The 19433-nt window shown below is 41.3% G+C and overlaps 1 protein-coding gene across 1 annotated transcript in view; it reads right to left on the reverse strand.

Moving 5' to 3' along the window:
* Positions 1–12035, reverse strand: part of HHIP (hedgehog interacting protein) — an 88927-nt gene extending 76892 nt beyond the window's left edge. The window contains exons 1-2 of the mRNA XM_022599660.2: positions 11164–12035; positions 5249–5441 (exon numbers count right to left, since the gene is read on the reverse strand). Coding sequence (XP_022455368.1) covers positions 5249–5441; positions 11164–11442 — 472 coding nt within the window. The 5' untranslated portion in view covers positions 11443–12035. The remainder of the gene's footprint in view (positions 1–5248; positions 5442–11163) is intronic.
* Positions 12036–19433: the final 7398 nt, after the last annotated feature.

Raw genomic sequence — 19433 nt, forward strand, 5'->3', positions numbered from 1 at the left:
AAAACAAAACTGCAGAGTAGACTTAAAAGGATGTGAAAGACTTTTTTTTCATTTCTTACATAGTAAGAATTTTTATCAAATAAAAAGTTGAATAAGAAAGAAGATCCTATTACAAAAACAATTTTGACATTTCTTTTACAATTTGAATTAATAAGGTAGGTTTTTATTGGGGGGAGGGCATATTAATTAATCAGATTCACTTCCATATTCTGATGATTTTGCTATTAAAATATGATGTTGCTATCAGAGTTGACTTTATATGATGTCCCAAATTCCTGCTTCTGGTTTCATACCTTTAATTATGCTCAAGGTCTTGATTTTTACCTAACAAATTAGATTATTGTACTCCCAATCAGTTTTGTAACAAAGGCACCTGGTAACCCAGGTGAGGTTTAGAAGTTGTATAATGGATGCAAGTTTGCAAGGATTTGCAAGAACAAGGATTTGGGGACAACCAAGTGAGGCGCATCAATGGAACATGAAAGACCCTAAAAAGTTGATTTTCTGTGAGCTTGACCTAGGTCCCCTCAAACCTAGAGTTAATCTTGGAATCTGCGGGTCCCAAATGGTTAAAACATAATATACATTTTGACCTAACTTTTGGGTGAAATGGATCACCCCTAAATTTCTGAGACAGACTCTTCAAGGCCAATATCTGACTCAACTACTGGGAAACATCTTGCCTTTGGGAAACTGGCAAGTAAAAGCAGATGTCCTTGGGAGTGTGTGTGTGTGTTGTGGGGGAGGTGGGCAGAATAAGGAGGCAAGGAGGCTGTCAGCTGGGGAGGAGGCAAGGAGGCTGTCAGCTGGGAAGGAGGCAAGGAGGCTGTCAGCTGGGGAGGAGGTTATCTTTCTTTGAAAAAATCCAGGGATTAGAAATTGGGGAGAGGAATGACGGCTGCAACAGCTTTTACTCATCTTCAGCAATTCACTGTTTGCAAAAGATAACTTTTCTCCTCCATTCTTTAATGGCTAAGCATCAGATGAAAACTGCCCGGTAGTGTGAAATAATTCTGTTTGAGGTAAAAAGAAGAGAAGGAAAACTGAGTTGCTAAATCAGACTTTTCACAGTTTGGGGCTAGAAGTTTTGGGGGGCTAGGTGTTTTATATATAAATATATATAGATATGTAGATATATATCTCTATATATCTCTCTCTATATATCAATATATATTTACCTTCAGGCAGGGAGTTCTCCATGTCAATCTGATGCATGCGGGAAGACTGTCGTACTATGGATCTATTTATAACTGAATGTGTGAAGGAGACCTTTTGTTTTAATGTGATTATTTGCCTGCAGGGGTCACAGAAAAATTCCAAAGTGCAATTCAGAGGAAATTTTGAGTTTGCTTTTAAAAAACATATCTGTTTTCCAGCATTACAGTCTGCAAACCAATACCATCTTAAGGGGAAATTAATGAACAATGCCGGTGGCTAATTCCATTTTATAAGAAATTATTAGCTGGGGACAAACATGAGGAAATGAGAAATCATTTTCAAATGGAACATCTGAAGATGAATGAGTACAGATTCATAAACTCTGTCGCTCCAGAGATACTATGCTCTCTTAGCAAATTAAACAAAACAAAACAAAACAAAACCAGAATGTTAACAATGAATTATTCCGAGCTATTTACAGTATTGAGACAAAATGAACAATCTAAGTGGGAAGAAGGGGGCCAACTCAGAAGACTTTTACATAAAAATCCGGGCATTTTTCTGACAATTATGTTACTTTGAATTGAAACATCTAATACTTTTGTTAGGACTTTACCTTAAATGACCCGATTTTATAAGCAGGGATGAGTAAGATATATTTTCCTGTGAAGAACTAAAAGAGATCTGGTTTCAGGACATAGGGCTAACATTTATTGTCAGGGAGGATATAATTTACCGAATGGTACCCTTCTGTTTGGAAGGAAACACTGAAGAGCATTTTACTGAAGGTGTGCAGCTCACCCTGGATCACCATAATATGATGAAGTCCACTAACAATGGAAGTACACGGATGATTCCAGCAGCTGTAATTTTTTTATAACTCCTGATAATTTATCAAATGTTTTGGAACTGTAACTCTTCTCCTGGATCATTAACCCAGTCCTCCTATACCACAAAGCACCCTATAAAATACTGACATGTAAATAAATATTCTCTGTGCAGTTTTCTAAGCTCTAGCTTTTCTCTGAGCATGTATGCTACAGAAAAGTTATTTTTTCCTCATTATATATGCTGTTCATCATGATAAAGAAAAAATGAAAAAACCCTACCATCTGTAAGGCTTGCACTAGAGAGCATTTTCTAGCAGAGGGAGTAGACTTTGGTGTATTCATGTATCTGCTCTGGTTTGTTCTCTTGGGAACTAATGAGACACACGTGTAAGATATCTGACTGGGTCAGGAGTGGCTGTGGACTCGAGAAACTCAGTGGAATCAAATTCTTGACCTTGGCCTCTTTAGCAATGGGATTAAACCAATTGAACTAATTGTGTACAGACAGATAGTTCACACTACCATAACCTACAGCTGAGATATGATGGTCCAAGAGTGATAAAAATCACTATGATAACACGTATAAAGGGAGAAGCAAGGCCCAGAGATGTCCTTTCCTATCCTTTCCACAGAGGGTATTTATTAGGCCATCATTTAGTGAACAGTAAAGCATCTCCTCTGTTCATCATAATTCAGGCAAAAGACGAGACCCATGGTATTGAGAAAACAGTTCCTGTGGGTTTTTTTTTTAATGAAATTTGGGTATTTTTTTTTAGAAGTTTTAAGAGTTTATCTCCCTAAGTAAAGTCACAACAGGAGAATATTATGATTAATAAAACTCTAGTTACCCTCACTGTAGTGATTTTTAACTTCCTTTTTTCATTTTTGTGGAAATAAGCAGACCATGAATGTTTCTGAATTAAAGTTTCTAGAGAGTAGCTGTCTTTCAGGTATACGTGTATCCCAAAGTGAGTGGCACTTTCTTAAAGCCAAGAGGCTGAAGCAAAGGGATAGACCGTTTATGTGTTTAATTCTTTACGTATTGAGCAGTGGGGGAAGAAATGAAGATGTGTCTAGAATTATTTTCACTCTTTCAACCCCTTTCAGCAGTTCCCTTCTCTTAGCAAACTACAACCCTTAAGGTCCCTTCCTCTTCATGTTTTTGATTTGCAGAAAGATGAGGCTAACAATGAGGATAGTAAAAAAAAAAAAAAAAAATAGAAGAATCACAAAGTAGCTGTTTTTCACAATTTCAAACTTCGGAGAAAATCAATCCATGTCATTAAATAGACTTAAGAAGGTGAAATTATTACAAATTTTGAGCAATTTCTGAAAAACGAGTGTTCTAGAATTCTAAAGAGCCTTCTGTGCTGGGGGCCAGGGCCGAGGGGAGGATTATCATCTGATTCATCGTACTTTAGGGAATGGTAACCTACGTGCCAAGGATCAGTCTGGCTAACAATCTGATCAACCTAAGTAACACAAAGAGTGTGTTATTACAGCTCACTTTTGGGACAAGTATTTAGAGCAATTATTAGCATTTGATGGATGCAGAGGAAGCCGCCTCTGCTCGTTGCTAAAGCCTGCTGGCCTGGCCCTGAAAAGTAGCCTTGCTGCTCCACCCACCACTGGAGTGGAGCTTTCATCTGGTTATCTTTCAAGGCAGCCTGGGTGGCCACCAAAAGCACTTGACATCTTGATGCACTTCAGCAGTTTTACATATATACAAACTTTGTAGAAAAATAAATTTGTCATTCGTCACCACATATGTTGATCTGGGGAGTGAGGTGCTTGCAGCTCTGGCTCCTGAGTTGTTTGCTGTGTTCTCTCTTTCATTGGATATTGCTTTTTGTTGTTTGTTCTGGAAGCTAAAATACCTTCAAATATAGGAAGCACCCCACAGATGAGTCTCTAAATCCAGCCTAGTGGTATTTATCACAAGTAGATAAAGGTAGATAAAAATGCCCACTGTCAATACCATTTTCAAGTTATAGTGGTAAAGGCAAACCTTGCAGACTGGAAATTTGCAGCAAAACTTTATGGGACCTAATCTGTTATCGCTTCTCGGCAGGCCATCTAGGCAACCGTGACCTATTCTACTTTGCTTTGGGGAATGTGATAAAGAGAAAGAAACAGCTGGTTTAAGGAAAGCCTTAGAAACATGGCTGTAGTTAAAAAAAAACAATAATAATATTTTCACATTGAATGGGTTTAGATACTTGTTATGGTACACCAAAGGAAGCAAGCAACCCTAGTCAAAATGTTTTCTTAGGCTATTAGGAGAGCTCTATAAAAAATACAAAAATCTACACTTTTCTGGGTCAGAGAAAAAAGTAAAATGTCCATAGCAGTTAAAAAAAATTCTCCAAGTGCATCCTACAGTTCTTAAAGCTTGCCTTGTCCTTCAGTGCCATTGAGTTTTATAAACTGTTAGTTTCAGTAGATTTGTTTGTGGGTGACACTGCCTAACTAAACAGAATCGGACTCGTTAAATTCGTTTCTACCTCTGTGTTGATTCTTCCAACCTAAAGCAACAACCACCAAGGTTTACAAGCTTCTGATGGTAAAAGTAATCAATGCCCAAGAGCCTATATGTTTATTAGGGTCCAAAAGACGATAGTGACCAGGTATATCTGGGACATTATAAGCATAAGAACTTGAACTTCTTTTAGCCTATCACTTTCTCATAGTACAAGTTTGGTAACGGCATTTAACTTCTCCTGAGGCTCAGTTTTCCTCATCTGTCAAATGGAAATGACCAGACCTTTCCTATCTACCTCACAGGGTTTATGAGAAGCAAATTAGTCATTATATATGAAAATGATTTGTAAGGTGTTACTTTTTGGGGCCTTTTGAATTATATTTTATTTAAGGAAATACCTTAAAAGTCAGTGTATAATCTGCACTTATGTATCAGCTGTGTAGAAGGGGAAGCTGTCTTGATATCAACGCTGATGACTAAAGACACCAACAAGAGATTTGTGCTGATAATCCAGCTGTGTAAAGATTACCAACTGTATTATCCATTTAACAAGAAATGTTAAACACTTCAACAAAACAATGTATTGTTTGTAGGCTGAAATGACAGCAGCAATTTGAGCAGCAGTAAAAGGTTCCAAGTTTGGAACAGTTAATTATGAGGTAAAAATAGATACTGTGAAAGGCAGATACATTTTACACTCTCCTAAGCAAGCATTTAGGAACAGGTATCTTGGGAAGCTATTCCGCAGTAGTTGATTTAATGTATCTTTTTTTTTTACCTGGAACATGGCCTCGGCAAGTATAAAAGAATTCTTTGCAATAGTCTTTGCACAGCAGGGGAAGTGCCAGGTCTCTTTCCAAGGATTCTGTCTCAGGTGAGTAGAACAGGCTCTGAGAATGTGGAGAGCAAAGTGCACATTTGATTTCCTCCAGTAACTTCCCGCATTCTGTGTTGTTGGTAACAGAAAACATCTGAAAGCCATAAATCAGAAACAAACTTCTTTTTAGTTCCGTGAAGTTAGGTTTAGTTATGTTTTTCGGTCATCATGGAAAGAGAAAAGTGTCATTTAGCTGTTGTCTGCAAAGAATCACCAAGTCACAATACAGTATGCCTTTATAAGGACACAAGTGCAGTCTCTTGGGTTGGGATGGGAGGGCAAAGGGTAGGGATGCACAGACATGCTTCTTACTCTTGCAAATCCAAGTCTGTTTATCTGTCCTTCAGGTGTGAAAAATTAAATGACAATTATATATTTTAACCCTTTTTCTTACTCTGCCTCAAAGTATACACTGACTGATAATTTAACTTTAAAACTCCAAATACCTTTATCCCACTGTATGTAAAGCAACTTTTAAGACATGGCTTATTTGTGTCTTGGGTAAAAATCTATTTCACTCCTGAAATTCCTAACGACATTCTCAAAGATATTACTTGAATTACATTGTTCTCATTTTAATTAATTTTCAATACACAGATTGCATAGGGAAAGTTTTCTAAAGGGGGGGGGCGGAAATATCGCCATTTCATGTTCTATAAAAATAATACCTGAAGCTGCGTCAAACAGGTTTAAGACCAATTTTTATTATTCATTGTATTTTAGCCAGGAAAAATGTTCTAACTAGTTCCTCAGGTATGTTATATGCACGAAAAACACAAGAGTTTAATAAAAGTGATTTTGTATTGTATTTAGTGAGTTTCAGTGAAAAAGGGCATACTTTTATCTTTGTTTATACAGCATTATTATGTCTTTTATATCAATAAGACTAATTTGAGAGTTATTGATTCATTGAGATTAGTACTTTGCAGATAAAATCGGTTTCAGTGTCTAGTACTAACTTTAAAAAACTGACTTCAGGACGTCCTCTAATAAATATAAATATCAGCACAATATTTGAGATGTGAAATGCAGTGCTGTCTAAATTAAGCATTGATTTTTCATATTAAAAAACACCATATGGTATTAAAAAACACCATCATGGGACTGAATTTTATGTTTTCCCGGTTTATATAACTATGTTTATACTTAATTATTTCTTTAGAACTATGAACTGAAATTAACATTTTAAGCTCTATAGATCACTGCTTAAAGCAAATATTTCATTCTTAAGTTGAGATTCTATTTTGAGTAAATTGAGTGAAGCACATGGCTTCTATTTTTTAGGATAAAGATATTCTAAGTGATCACAAAATTTGGACCTGAAAGAGCAAAGCAACTAAAAAAAATTGTTGAATACAAGGCATGCTGAAATTTTAAATGTCCAATAGAAGCTACCCTGTTTTGGAAAAAAAAAAATATGTGTATAAATATGATGAGTCGTAACTATCTACAATATTCAGAAAAGTTATTATTAATCACAATTATGTTTGCATTTTGATTTTTACCAATTTATTTAAATGACAATAGCTTAAATGGTTAAAGTTTTCTAAGGGGAAACATACACCAGACACTTAGAATTTGCATTCCAAGAATGTTTTAAATGTCTTTTGTTGTCCATACTCTGGCAGACCTCACCAGATCTATTCAATATTAATACTGTTCAACTTTGTTCTGTTTGTTTATCATACGGCAGTCCACTAAGAACAAAACAACTGCAGGATGCTGAAGCCACCGCTTTTGCTGGCGGAAAAACTGGAATGTAATTACCTTTGGTTTTATGGAGAACATGCATGCTTCGATTTTTTTATAGCTGAAACAAAATGATCCCCATATACTCTCCCAGCTGCTATCCAGGAAGAGCTTGATTTTAGGGCCTCAAGAATTTTGTCTTTTACAATTTTTGGAATGTGTCCTGGCCACAAGATCTCTCATCAAAAGTGCAGAAATAGGATTCAATAAATTATCTGAAATCAAGTATAATATTATTCTTTGTAAAGTTTCATGCTGTTCCAACCCAGCAGGATGGTAACATTTTGCTCTGTGTGAGGTCTGCAGTGTAAATACCTATTTGAAGATAGATAGAGCCATCATTCTGGCTTTGGTTTCAATGAACCAATAGTCTTACTGAAGTCAATTAAACTGACTCAGCCCAAGCTGCAGCGCTGTTTTAGACAGATGAGTGCTGCTGTGGGTAGGGTATTTTTTTCTTCTTTTTTGCCTAAGTGTCTGTGTCTATACAGGTCCTTTACTTTATGTCTGACAATGTCATCAATCTTAAGAAGAAATTTAAGCTAATATCCTGTTTCAATTTTTAAAAGCCATATACGAAACCATCAAATTATAGCAGTTTAAACTAAATATACTTTGGAAATCATGTAAAACTTCGAATCATTATTACAGTGTGCCTAGTAATGATTGTGGCTGTTGCTGACTAATTTATAACATCTGGCAGGTCATCCTCTAATCTTCAGCCACATGAAAGTAAAACCCATACAAGGAAGGTAAGATAAATCCTGGAATACACAGTGAAGCGTGGCCTACAACTACAGTTTATCAACAAACAGTAAAATGGGTGACAGAGACCTTCTGTATTTCTCTTTATTTATCAAGTAACTAAAGAGAGAGGATAAAAAGGCACCCACATGGGTTCGATGAGGGGACAAAAGGAGAAAATACAGGACAGTATATTAAGATGACGCCTTAAGATCACTTGGTACACAAAAAGTTATTTCTAAAACTCATATGCCTACAAGGTTGTTCAGCTGTTGGGTAGAACACATGCGTCTCTGGACTGTAGTGCTGGATTATGTCATTAAAGAGTTCAGTTTCAATTTTAGGCTAATATGTAAATAGATCATTGTACTAAGGCAGCTGTTAAAGGGACCCCAGGATGAGTTATTTGTTTAGTTGGATGTGTTCAACAATAGCCTTTGTCCCTGAAAGAGCCAGAGCAAACAAATGATTGTAAAAGGGCACACTTGAAAACAATTACTTTTCACCCATTCCTTGACAGCTTTGGCTGTGAAACCACCCAAGGTAGAGAGAGCTTCTATGCCTGTGTGGCTACAAGTTAAGTTTTAGAAATGGGGGTATTTCAGTTGGTTGCAGATTCAATTTGGCTAATGGGAATTAGATCCTTTTAGCATCTTGTATTTAGGAGCTGCAAAAATATTGCTAAGACAATATAACTTGCTAGATATTAGCAGTACTTATTTGTAACAGTAGTTAACCATCTCGTTACAGTACAAAAAACTATTAAAATATAAAAAGAAATGAAAATATAGAATAACTTAGAAGAATAATACCATGGCTAAAGAATTGAACTCAATCACATTCAATAGTTCATTACATATTAAAGAAAATGGGTTAGCCTGGAAACTGGACTTAATCGCACAGCTAAGCATGATCAATATTCTACCCAGTTTGCTACTATCTATTTGTCTGTGAAGTTTCTTCACTTAGGAAAAAGCTACTCCTGTAGTTTCTTGAAAAGTTGCAGAAACCTTTCTGGGGAAATTTTCTTTTTTCATGAACAAAAAAAGGGCCCTTTCAAATAGCCATCATCTCTCCTGCACACACATTATGAAATAAGACCCTAACATATATTATAAGCCAGGAAGGCTTAGGGGGAAAAAAGGGAAACACTGAAGTTTATTGTAAAATAACATGTTTTAAAAACTATTAAAACTTGAGAACTAACATGGGTCAAGAATGCATATGCATAACTATATCAAATCCCTGATTGGAACAATTTGAGTATTGTTGGTTTATAAACCACTCGTAATGGAACCAGCAAAGTCTAGTGTACCAAATTTAATTCAGACACATTTTCCAAATGAGTAGGGGTTTGTTGGAGATTGGAAGCACATAAAACAGAAAGGAATGTGGATAGCTAACGTGGCAGAATGATTCCTAAAGAATGATTTTTTTAAAAAAATTTATATAATTTATCTTAAGGGTTATAACTCCCCTCAGTCTCAGCGCCCCCCCACCCAGCTCCCCACTACATTTAGTTAAGAAAAAGTTTTCACTCCTCCTGTACCTGGAAGAGTTCAGTATTGCAGGGGTCTGCGGATCATTGGTACACTCATAGCGTATATTGCACACGGGGAGGCTTAATGCCAAATATTTCGAATCCTTTCTCTCAATTTCCTGGTTCTGTCCGGCTCCTGGTAAAAACCCTGGAGCTGATGTGAATGTAGCGATTTTGTACTTTAATTCAATTACAACACAGGAGCTTAATGACATTGTTTGGAACAAAATGCGGGAATATCTGTTCCCTGAATCTCAGACTACTGCTGCATGTGGTAAGAATAAAGAGAGAGTTACAGCTGAAAACCTGCAGCAAGACAGTTCTCACTCAGCTGGGAATAGAGGGAGTTGGACAAATGCTCCCTCAAAAGGCATGAACATTTGGACAGAGCTGGGGACTGAAAGAGAATGATGTTCTCTAGTTTCACCCATTAGTGAACCAACTAACAAACACAATGGTGTTGTTGTTATTCTTTTGCCATAAGCAACAGGACTCTGTGTGTGGGCAGCAGTTTAGTGGGGAAGAGGGTAAGTCGACCCCTTTTTGTCCTATTGATTTTTTCCTATTTGCATGACTTGAGCAAATTAAATGATGCAATATGGCTTTTTGTTACAAAACAAAGTGAGAGATACCACCCAGACACATATGTTGATTCGTAGGAGCTGTTTACATGAGAATAGAGTGAAATCTACCGTGAACTGAGCATAAAAATTAGATTCAGCCTGGGTTTTTTTTTTTTTTTTTTTTTTAATGCCTGGGCCAGCAAGACTGAAGCAGAAGTTTTCCAAGAGTCTCTCAGACCTTGACAACTGCAGTGTTGTAACAGAGGAATTCTTAATTAAACCTAAAATGGGGGAAGGGTGGGGGGCAAAGACACCTGATTGTTTATTTCACGCGCAGGGATTGTTAATGACTGATCCCCGGAGTCTTTCCTTGGAATGCAGTAGAGAGCACACATTACTGCAACCCAGGGCAAGAAAAATGTTGCAAACTCAAATATAAGCGTGTCTTTACACCCAACCAAAACTATTTTCATATTTGTTTAAACTTATTAACATCGGGAAAATGTAAATGCCATTACCCCTAAAACAAGTTTCTGGAGAAGATCTTCCTAGACAACTAACTACTACTGAAAACCCGAATTTATAATGTTACAAAACGTGACAGGAGAATCGCCTCGGTTTTACGTGATAAACATGCCCCAGCAAAATCTTTCGCCAATTTTTGGGTTCTAAACTGGAATACCAGGAGTTCCTTTTCGCTGTTTAACTATTGTAATGCAAGACACCCCCCCTCTGACGGGGCTGGGGATCATAAACCAACCGTGCTTCAACATCCTTTACGATTCAATCCTCTCTCTAACCGAGCACGTGGAGAAACTGCACAAATCTTTTTACCCTAGAAAAATAAACCAGAAACCACAGCCACCTTCATTTACAGTTTTACCGCAACCAATGCCCGATTCGATCCAAAACACACTGTTAATCGCGATTCTTATAAAATATTTACCCAGCCCAGAATGCGGGTACCACAGAAGCTTCTCTTTTCTGAGACAGGCAGTTTTGCACAGCATCCCGACCGGAGACTCTTGGGGGCGGGAGAGGTATCTGCGCACCCCAGAGGAACACACAAACGAATCACGCTAGCGCTTTAGAAAAGTTATCGAAAAGAACTCCCCAGAGAAGTTTCGCCCCTCTTCCAGTCACCAGCACTGCCGGAGCCACAAGGCACCCCACCCAGCCAGTATGCCAATCTCGCAGCTGCGAGGCGGGTGCGTGCCTACCTTGCTATCCAGGCGCCCCAGCCCGGGGCTGTCACTCCGCAGACAGCAGGACAGCCGAGGGTAGAAGCCACCGCACAGCATCTCTCCCCCACTCAGCAGCTCCAGCTGGGACATCATCCGCCTATCTCTCCTTTTCAGGCGCTTCGGAGGGTTCCCATTCAGGCACCTTCTCCTCCTCGCTCCGCTCCCTTCGCTTCTTTCCCCAAACTTAGCATCTCCTTCAAAGAAGCCCAGAGCCACGGCTAACAGCAGCAGCTTAAAAGAGAGCATCTTCAGCATCGCCTGCCCCGCGCGGCAGGGGCTGGGCGCGGGAGGAAGGGGGGGTAAGGCCACTGCCCAGCAGGGGCACTAGGGCGCAGCTCCAGGAGGAGGCTGCGGGGCGGCAGGACACTCGAGAGGCAGAGAGAGGTGGCGGGGGCGAGAAGATGTAGAGCGATGCAACTTTGCAAAAAATAAAAGACGAGGCGATGGGCCCAATGCCTCAGGGGAGCCCGAGGACCGAGATAAAGTGCGGTTGACACCGTTTGCGGTGGTGCCAGTGTCAGTTGGGTGGGGGGCTTTCTGCTGCGGCTGAGGAGTGGGAAGAGGGGAAGGAGTTGGAAGAGGAGGAGGTAGAAGAGGAGGAGAAGACGGCCACAGAGGTTCACTTGTCCGTGTAACGGGGGTTGTTTAGGTGAGACAGTAGTAGCAGGAACAGAAACGGCGGCGGCGGCGGCGGCGGGGCAGGCGGAGGCAGGGCCAGCGCTGGGCTCTAGATGATGCTGAGGTCTCCTCTGCCGGCGGCTGCAGCTTCTCACACAGCCTCTCATGTTTCGTTCCCTCTTTTCTTCTTCTTTTTAACTAGCGCGCGGGGAGGTGCTGCCACCGCGCGCCCCTTGACGTCACCGCTGCTCGCGCGCCCCCGCCCGGGTTGGGGGGAGGGGAGGGGTTGGCCCCGGCGGCCTCCGGGGTGCGGTGGGGAGGGGCCGCGGGCCGTGGCGGCGGGCGGAGGGGGAGGGCCCGGCGGAGTCCTCGGAGCCAGCCTGGAGGGCGCGGGACGCCGCGCGCCCGCTTGGCTGCGCCGTCCGGGTGGGGGCGTGCACGGCCCTGGTACCCCCGGCCGGCCCGCCTAGGACTGGGGCGCGGCCCGGTGGCTCCCCGCCCGCTCCTCGCTCCTCGCGCAGCCCCTCCGTGCGACCCCGGGCGTGAGGCGGCCGCGCTGAGGCGCCGAGAGAAAGTGAGTAAGAGAGGGCTGTGGGAGGCGAGAGGGGAGGGGACCCTTCCAGGGCCTCCCCTGCCCCGGTCCCTGTCCGCGCCTCTCCCGGGAGGGAGGATGAGCCGAGTGGGCTGGAGTTGGCGGGAGGGAGCTTTCCCTCCCCTGGCCCGCTTGGACTCCCCCAGACCCCGGTGATTTCCAGAGTGAAGCTCGAGCCGCTAAAAATCGTCCTGGGGGTCTGACTGAGAGACGGGGGCAACAGCCCAGATGTTGCAAGCCGCTGAGTATGTGGAGGTGGTTTGAAGACTGTGCCGAGAAGATGTAGCCATCCTTGCCTAAGTTCTGCGCGCTCTTGGAGTGGCACAAGCGCGTGTGCGTGAGGTGGGGTGTCGGGGCCTCCTGGAAGGGTTGCTCTCGCCTGGGTCCTGGGCGGGCTGGCCCCAGACGCCCCGTTCGAGGGCCCCACCTGTGCCCTGGAACTTAGCCGGGCCCCGCTGGTGCCTCCTCGGGAAAGCAGGAACGCAGGTTCCCCTGCCCCAGGTGGAGGAACGGAGAAGAAGCTGGCCTTGGACTCAGCATTCATTTTAAATGAAAAAAAAAAATCCTGAGGAGATTTCCGCAGGGGTGTAAACACAGAGACATCAGCTCTGGACGAAGAATTAGTAGTGGGTTTGCAGGCGTCGATGAGCGGGATGCGCTACGTATCCCGGGTACCTAAATAAGTTAAATCTCTCCCCCCACCCCCGCTAGACAAAGTCTGCGCAAAGAAGGTGTTTCTAAAGTGATTTGTGCCTTATCAAGAGTGGTGACTTGGCATTGATTGGATCCCCGCAAGTTGGCATCAAGAGGAGTCTCTATGGGGTTGCATCACAAAATGTGCTTTCTGCCCACTTGAGTATTTAACAGGGGAGCTGACTTTCTGGTAGATGGGTTCTGAAGAGGAGATAAGGCCGTTTTCTCATTTTGGCAATGGAGGAACATTCACCATATTTGGATTTGCTTCACTCTTCAGGCACAGATTTCACCAAGCTAATGTAAAAGTTGGTGACCGTGGGTGTGGATAGCTGATTAAACTGCTTATTGTTAAAGTGGTCGCAGTGGCTAGATAAGGCTTCTGCCCCTTTCTCTTCCTGGGCCTGGATTTACTAGTGGAGCTAGGTTTTTCCCAAAAGAGGTGACAGATTAGAATAGCTGAGAAGAATCTGCTGAGATATTCAGTCCAGACCTGAGCTCATTGTAGGACCCCTATGACTTACTTAACATTTCTCCCAGGGGCCGTTGTATACACAAGACTTCTGTATGCTTGTGATCGCAAATGCTTCTTCTGATCCCACAGACTGCTTTATCTGACATTCTAACTGATGTGAAGACTTTTTAATATAAAGAAAATCATAGAGCTAGAAAGACTTTAAAACTTTAAACTCTTATTTAATAAACAAACCTATAAGTGAATCCCATCGAGATTATATGACTTGTACAATCTCATCTAATTAGGTAGTTTAAAAACCAGGGGCCCAATCTAGGTTGCTTTCCACTATCTAAAGCTTTATTCCCAAACACCAGTTTTACGTTGTTTTTCCAAAATAAAAAAAATCCTTTAAAAATTCTATTTCAGTGCTATGAGCTCCCACCCCAAGTGATGAATTCATCTTAGTTTTGGAACAGGCCTTCCTTATGGTTCATACTTAAAGACTAAGGACATTTAAAGGTAAATTAATTTTGGTTTTAAAAAATTATGCAGATGTTATAAACTGTGACCCTAAGTTAAAGATATAGAGTTTATGAATGATTACTGAAATGAGACAGACTTGTTCCTTCTTGATCCATGGGAGCTAGAACTGATCCCATCTGCTCTTCGTCACGCCAGTCCATAAATCGGGTCACTGATGAGTTAGCTGCATTTATTTTCAACGCCACTGATAGAATTTCCAAATAGTCACTAAGCAGTGTTATACAAGTGAACTAACTTCCAATTCGTTTTTTGCAGAGGGAAATTGCAAAGCTCATCTACAGCCAGATTGACAGCATATTTCTTTTTAGGAATCAAGAATCAACACTGGGCTATTTCCTAAGATTAAACCATGAAAGCCCACTTGGAGGCTGCATGGCCATCTGCACACTTGAACCTGAAAAATGGACTTTTTCAATCGGGGAGATCTCCTTCAGCTAAATCATCAGAAGTGGTGAGAAGAAAAGACCCCTACCCAACCAACCTCCTCCAGACAAATTAAATCAGTCTAGCAAGGAATGGAGCTGTACAAGGGTGGCCAGAACACCATCTTCTGCTTGCACCATCACTGAGCCGTCCCTCTAGGACTGCCACCTACATGCCGGTTGTACCCAGGGCAAGGCATCCAGCTGTGTCAGGGAATGGGAGCTGAAGGCCTGCTCCACTCACCAAGCTGAGTTTATTGGTGCATGGCCGTGTCTGCCCAGATGATGTGGCTCCTTTTTCTAATCTGCACCAATGCACCCTGTATGGGCTCGTGGCATGTCTGACCACCCTGCTCCCATATCCCAGTCCTACCCAGGATTCTATTCCTTACCTCCATGGATTCAAGATTTTCATGAACAAATTAGGTTTCTTGCAAAAGATGAAATATTTGACCCAAATTGAAATTAATTTCATAGGTAAAGCTCAAAGTATTACCATAGATGTGAATTACATATGTATATATGCATATATAAACAGTCATGTAGATATACATGTCTGTGTATCAGAAGTTAGCAAAACTTAAATTTGGTAAATGTTTAAAATAAAACGATTTTGGATATTCGAATTGGTTTTATATATGGATTTCTGGACTTCACAGAAATATGTGCTATTTAATTCTATTTCAACAAACGTATTAAGCACCAGCCACTGTGCTAAGCGATGTGTACCCAGTAATGAAAAGTAGTACAAACACCCTGCCTCTAGGTAGCTAATAAGCTAGTAAGGAAGACAATCTAGTAAGGTCACAAGTGAACTTATGATTGAATAATTACGGTAAAGGCTATGAAAGAAATGCTAAGATGGAGAATAACAAAGGCACATCGATTTCAGATTAAGTGACTGGAAAAAGCCTCTCTGTGAAAATGACATTTCAGCTGGGACCCAAGGATGCGCTGGAAGGAGTGTATGAAGTGACTCCTCCCTGCCATTTAAAGTACAGAAAAAAGAATGAAATCATGCCATGTGCAGCAACAGGGATAGACCTAGAGATGATCATACTAAGTGAAGTAAGTCAGACAGAGAGAAAGACAAGTATCATACGATATCACTTATATGTGGAATCTAGACAATAATACAAATGAACTTATTTACAAAACAGAAATAGACTCACAGACATAGAAAACAAATTTATGGTTATCAAAGGGGAAAAGGGGGGAGGGATAAATTAGGAATTTGGGATTAACAGATACTACTATGTATGAAATAGATAAACAACAAGAACCTACTATATAGCACAGGGAGCTATATTCAATATCTTGTAATAACCTCTAATGGAAAATAATATGAAAAAGAATATATATATACACATATATATTCATGTATAACTGAATCACTTTGCTGTACACCCAAACCTAACACAACACTGTAAATCAATTATACTTCAATTAAAAAAATTAAAGTACAGAAACAATTGAATTCAGAATAGAATATGATACATTTAAGGGAAAGCACAGATAACTAAGAAAGCACAGATAACTAAGAAAGGAGAGGCTACAGGCCAAACTCATAGGGTAGTTTATAGACTCTAGGAAATTAATGATGTTATATTTATGCATTTGTCATTTCCTTTTGCAAGTACCTTATCCTCATTGATCTTTGTCTCTTTCTTTAAATCCTGGCTTTTCACTCAACTTCTAGGGATTTTAGTTCGAATGGCATTTCAGCCATTGATTCTCACCTAATCACTTATTTTCTTTGTTTTCATTTGTGCATTGTTAACGGGAATTGAGGTTTTTTCTTCATCCGTGGGAGCTGAATATCCATGCAACTGTGAACTCCCTGTGGGTAGGAACTGCATTTCCTTGTTGGTCACTCCAGCACAATCTCGACAGTCTCATTCAGTCGCATGGTATAGCGCCGACCTCTCGATAAATGCTGCTGACTGTCCAATCCTGTTTGAATGAATACTTTTTAAAGGTTTTAAATAGAGGAAACATTTGCATTATAAAAAATTTTAATTGTTAAACAGAAGAGAAGACGCACTTAAAGTGCACTCTCACCAAGGAATTTCAGGAGACATTGTTACCGAAGTGTGAGTCCACCAAGGAAGGGCAGCCAATAAAGTTAAAGAATAAATACACATCCTTTAAAAACTAAAGACTGGGGGCTTCCCTGGTGGCGCAGTGGTTGAGAGTCCGCCTGCTGATGCAGGGGACATGGGTTCGTGCCCCGGTCCAGGAAGATCCCACATGCCACGGAGCGGCTGCTCCCGTGAGCCATGGCCAATGAGCCTGCGCGTCCGGAGCCTGTGCTCCGCAACGGGAGAGGCCACAACAGTGAGAGGCCCGCGTACCGCAAAAAAAAACCCAAAAACTAAAGACTGGTTACAGTTCAGGTACGCTGATGACAATGGTAGGGCTGCTTGTAGGGGTTTTTCTATAGTTATTCAGTCTTTCTTTCAGAAGTTGTCACCTGCTGGGTGCCGGATCCTGTTCTGGGTGCTGTGGACACATCAGAGAGCAAAATTTCTTTCATGGAGCTCGCGTTCCACTGGAGAGGCAGATAGCAAGTAGCTTTAGAGTATGCCAGAAGATGAGTGCTGTAGAGAAAGGGGGTCGTGGGGAAAGTGTGCAGGGGTTGAGAGAAATAGTAATTTTATATATAGTTGGCCGTCTGTATCTCCAGGTTCTGCATCCGGGAATTCCACTAATTGCCATTGAAAATATTTTTAAGAAATTCCAGAAAGTTCCAAAAAGCAAAACTTGAAGTTGCCATGCCGGCAACTATTTATATAGCATTTACATTATACTGAGTAGTATAAGTAATCGAGATGATTTAAAGTCTGTGGGAGGATGTGCATGTGTTATATGCAAATACTATGCCATTTTGTATAAAGGACTTGAGAATCTATGGATTTTGGTATCCAGGCATCCTGGAACGAATCCCCTGTGGATACCAGGGGTGACTGTACATTGTCAGGAAAGGAGTCTCCTGAGGTACGGGCAGAGACTGGGGCATAGATACTTGGACAGAGGCTTGAAGCAGTGAGCCTCTGCTCACTTACAAACATGGATGCTAATGTCTGTAAGCACAGGGAACAGCAAGTCAAAGGCCATAAAGCAAGCATGCTTGGTATGTTTAAGGATTAGCAGAGAGACCAATGCAGCTGGAGCCGAGTGGGTGATAGAGGAAATGACAAGAAATGAGGGCAGACAAGTAGCCGGCGTCCTGCATTGCATAGGATTTTATAAACTATGTTACAGACTTTGGCTTTTCCTCTGAATGAAATGGTTATCACTCTGGGGTCTTGTCAGAAATAAAGAAATTCTATTTATTAATTAATTGTTAAATAAAGAGTAGCTATTTCATATTTCCACAGAGCAAATTAAATATAAGGAATTAGTTAAATGGGTGTTGGGAAACTGAAAAAGGGAAAAAAGATTATTGAAGTAAAATAGCGATTGCAGGAAGCAGCTCCCATCCCTGGGAATTGGGGGACAAGGGTCGTCGGAGTTACCAAAATCTAGAAGCTGACTAAAGAGCCCTGGTGGAACTGTGGAGACGCAGTCGTTGCCCAGCTGGTGTGGATACCTCCCAGATGGTGACATGAAGTTGATTATGGGCGTGCTGGGAGAAAACAAGACTGGAACCAACTGCTACTGACAGGATGCATTAGTTTCCTAGGGCTGCCATAGCAAAGTACCACAAACTAGGGGGCTTAAAGCAACAGAAATGTATTCTCTCACAGTTCTGGCGGCCAGAAGACTGAAATCAAAGCATGGGCAGGGTTGGCTCCTTCTGAGGGAGAATCTGTTCTGGGCTTCTCCCCTAGTTCTGGTAAGCTCGGGAGTTCTTTTCTTGGTTTGTAGATGGCGTTCTCCCTGTGTCTTCACATCATACTCCCTCCAAGCATGTCTGTCTCTGCGTCCATATTTCCCCCTTTCATAAGGACACCAGTCATATTGGATTAAGGTCTACTTCATCTTAACTCACACAACTGCCAACACCTTATTTTCATTTAAGGCCACATTCAGAGGTACTGGGGGTTAGGACTTTAACATCTATTAGGGGGACACAAGTTAATTCATAACATAAGGGGTCATCACTGGGGGGATGCAGACAGGAATGGCAAGGAAGGTGCCTTCCAGCTTCCCTCCTGTGCCTTGTCTTAGGTCAGGCTGCCAATAAACAGAGCTCAAGGCAGAGATCCTCGGCCAATTAATTTATTGAAAGAGTACTCTTAGGGAAGGAGAGTGAGGGAAGCAGGATAAGGCAAGAGAACAAAGCTAAGTAAGGATGTAAGCTAGAGGCTACCTTCAGTCTGATCCCACAGGGGCCTCTAGAGCATGAATTGCACCTCAGAATTGGTCCTAACTTGAGGCAACGGTGAGGTGGGGTGGAATGATTTTTTTTAACCCACGTATGGGTTATTATTTGAAGGTTGCCCCATAGGGAGACACAAGCCCCCAGGTAGACAGGTCCCATTCTGCCAAGAACAATGCTCTGGAGAAGCAGCAGCTGTGAACTCTAGTAGCCTATGTTTTTCAAGGAATTTGTCCATTTCATCTGTTGACATAAAGTTGTTCATGATATTGCCTTGTTATCCTTTCATTCTATAGAATCTGTAGTATTGTTACTTCTCTTATTCCTAATATTGACAGTTTGTGTCTTCTGTCTTATTTCCTGATCAATGTGGCTGTAGGTTTATCAATTTTATTGGTTTTCTCAAAGAACCAGTTCTTGGTTTCATTAATTTTCTCAAATGTTTTTCTGTTTTTTATTTAGTTGATTTCCCTTCTGATCTTTATTGTTTACCCTTTTCTGCTTACTTTCGGTTTAATTTGCTCTGATTTAGCCAGTTTCTTACAATGGAGCCCAAGGTCATTAATTTGGGACCTTCCTCTTTTTCTAATGTAGGCA

The sequence above is a fragment of the Delphinapterus leucas genome, chromosome 5 (genome assembly GCF_059928025.1).
Source record: "Delphinapterus leucas isolate spDelLeu-1000000601 "Yukka" chromosome 5, BTC_Dleu_Yukka2, whole genome shotgun sequence".
NCBI classification, from domain to species: Eukaryota; Metazoa; Chordata; class Mammalia; order Artiodactyla; family Monodontidae; genus Delphinapterus; species Delphinapterus leucas.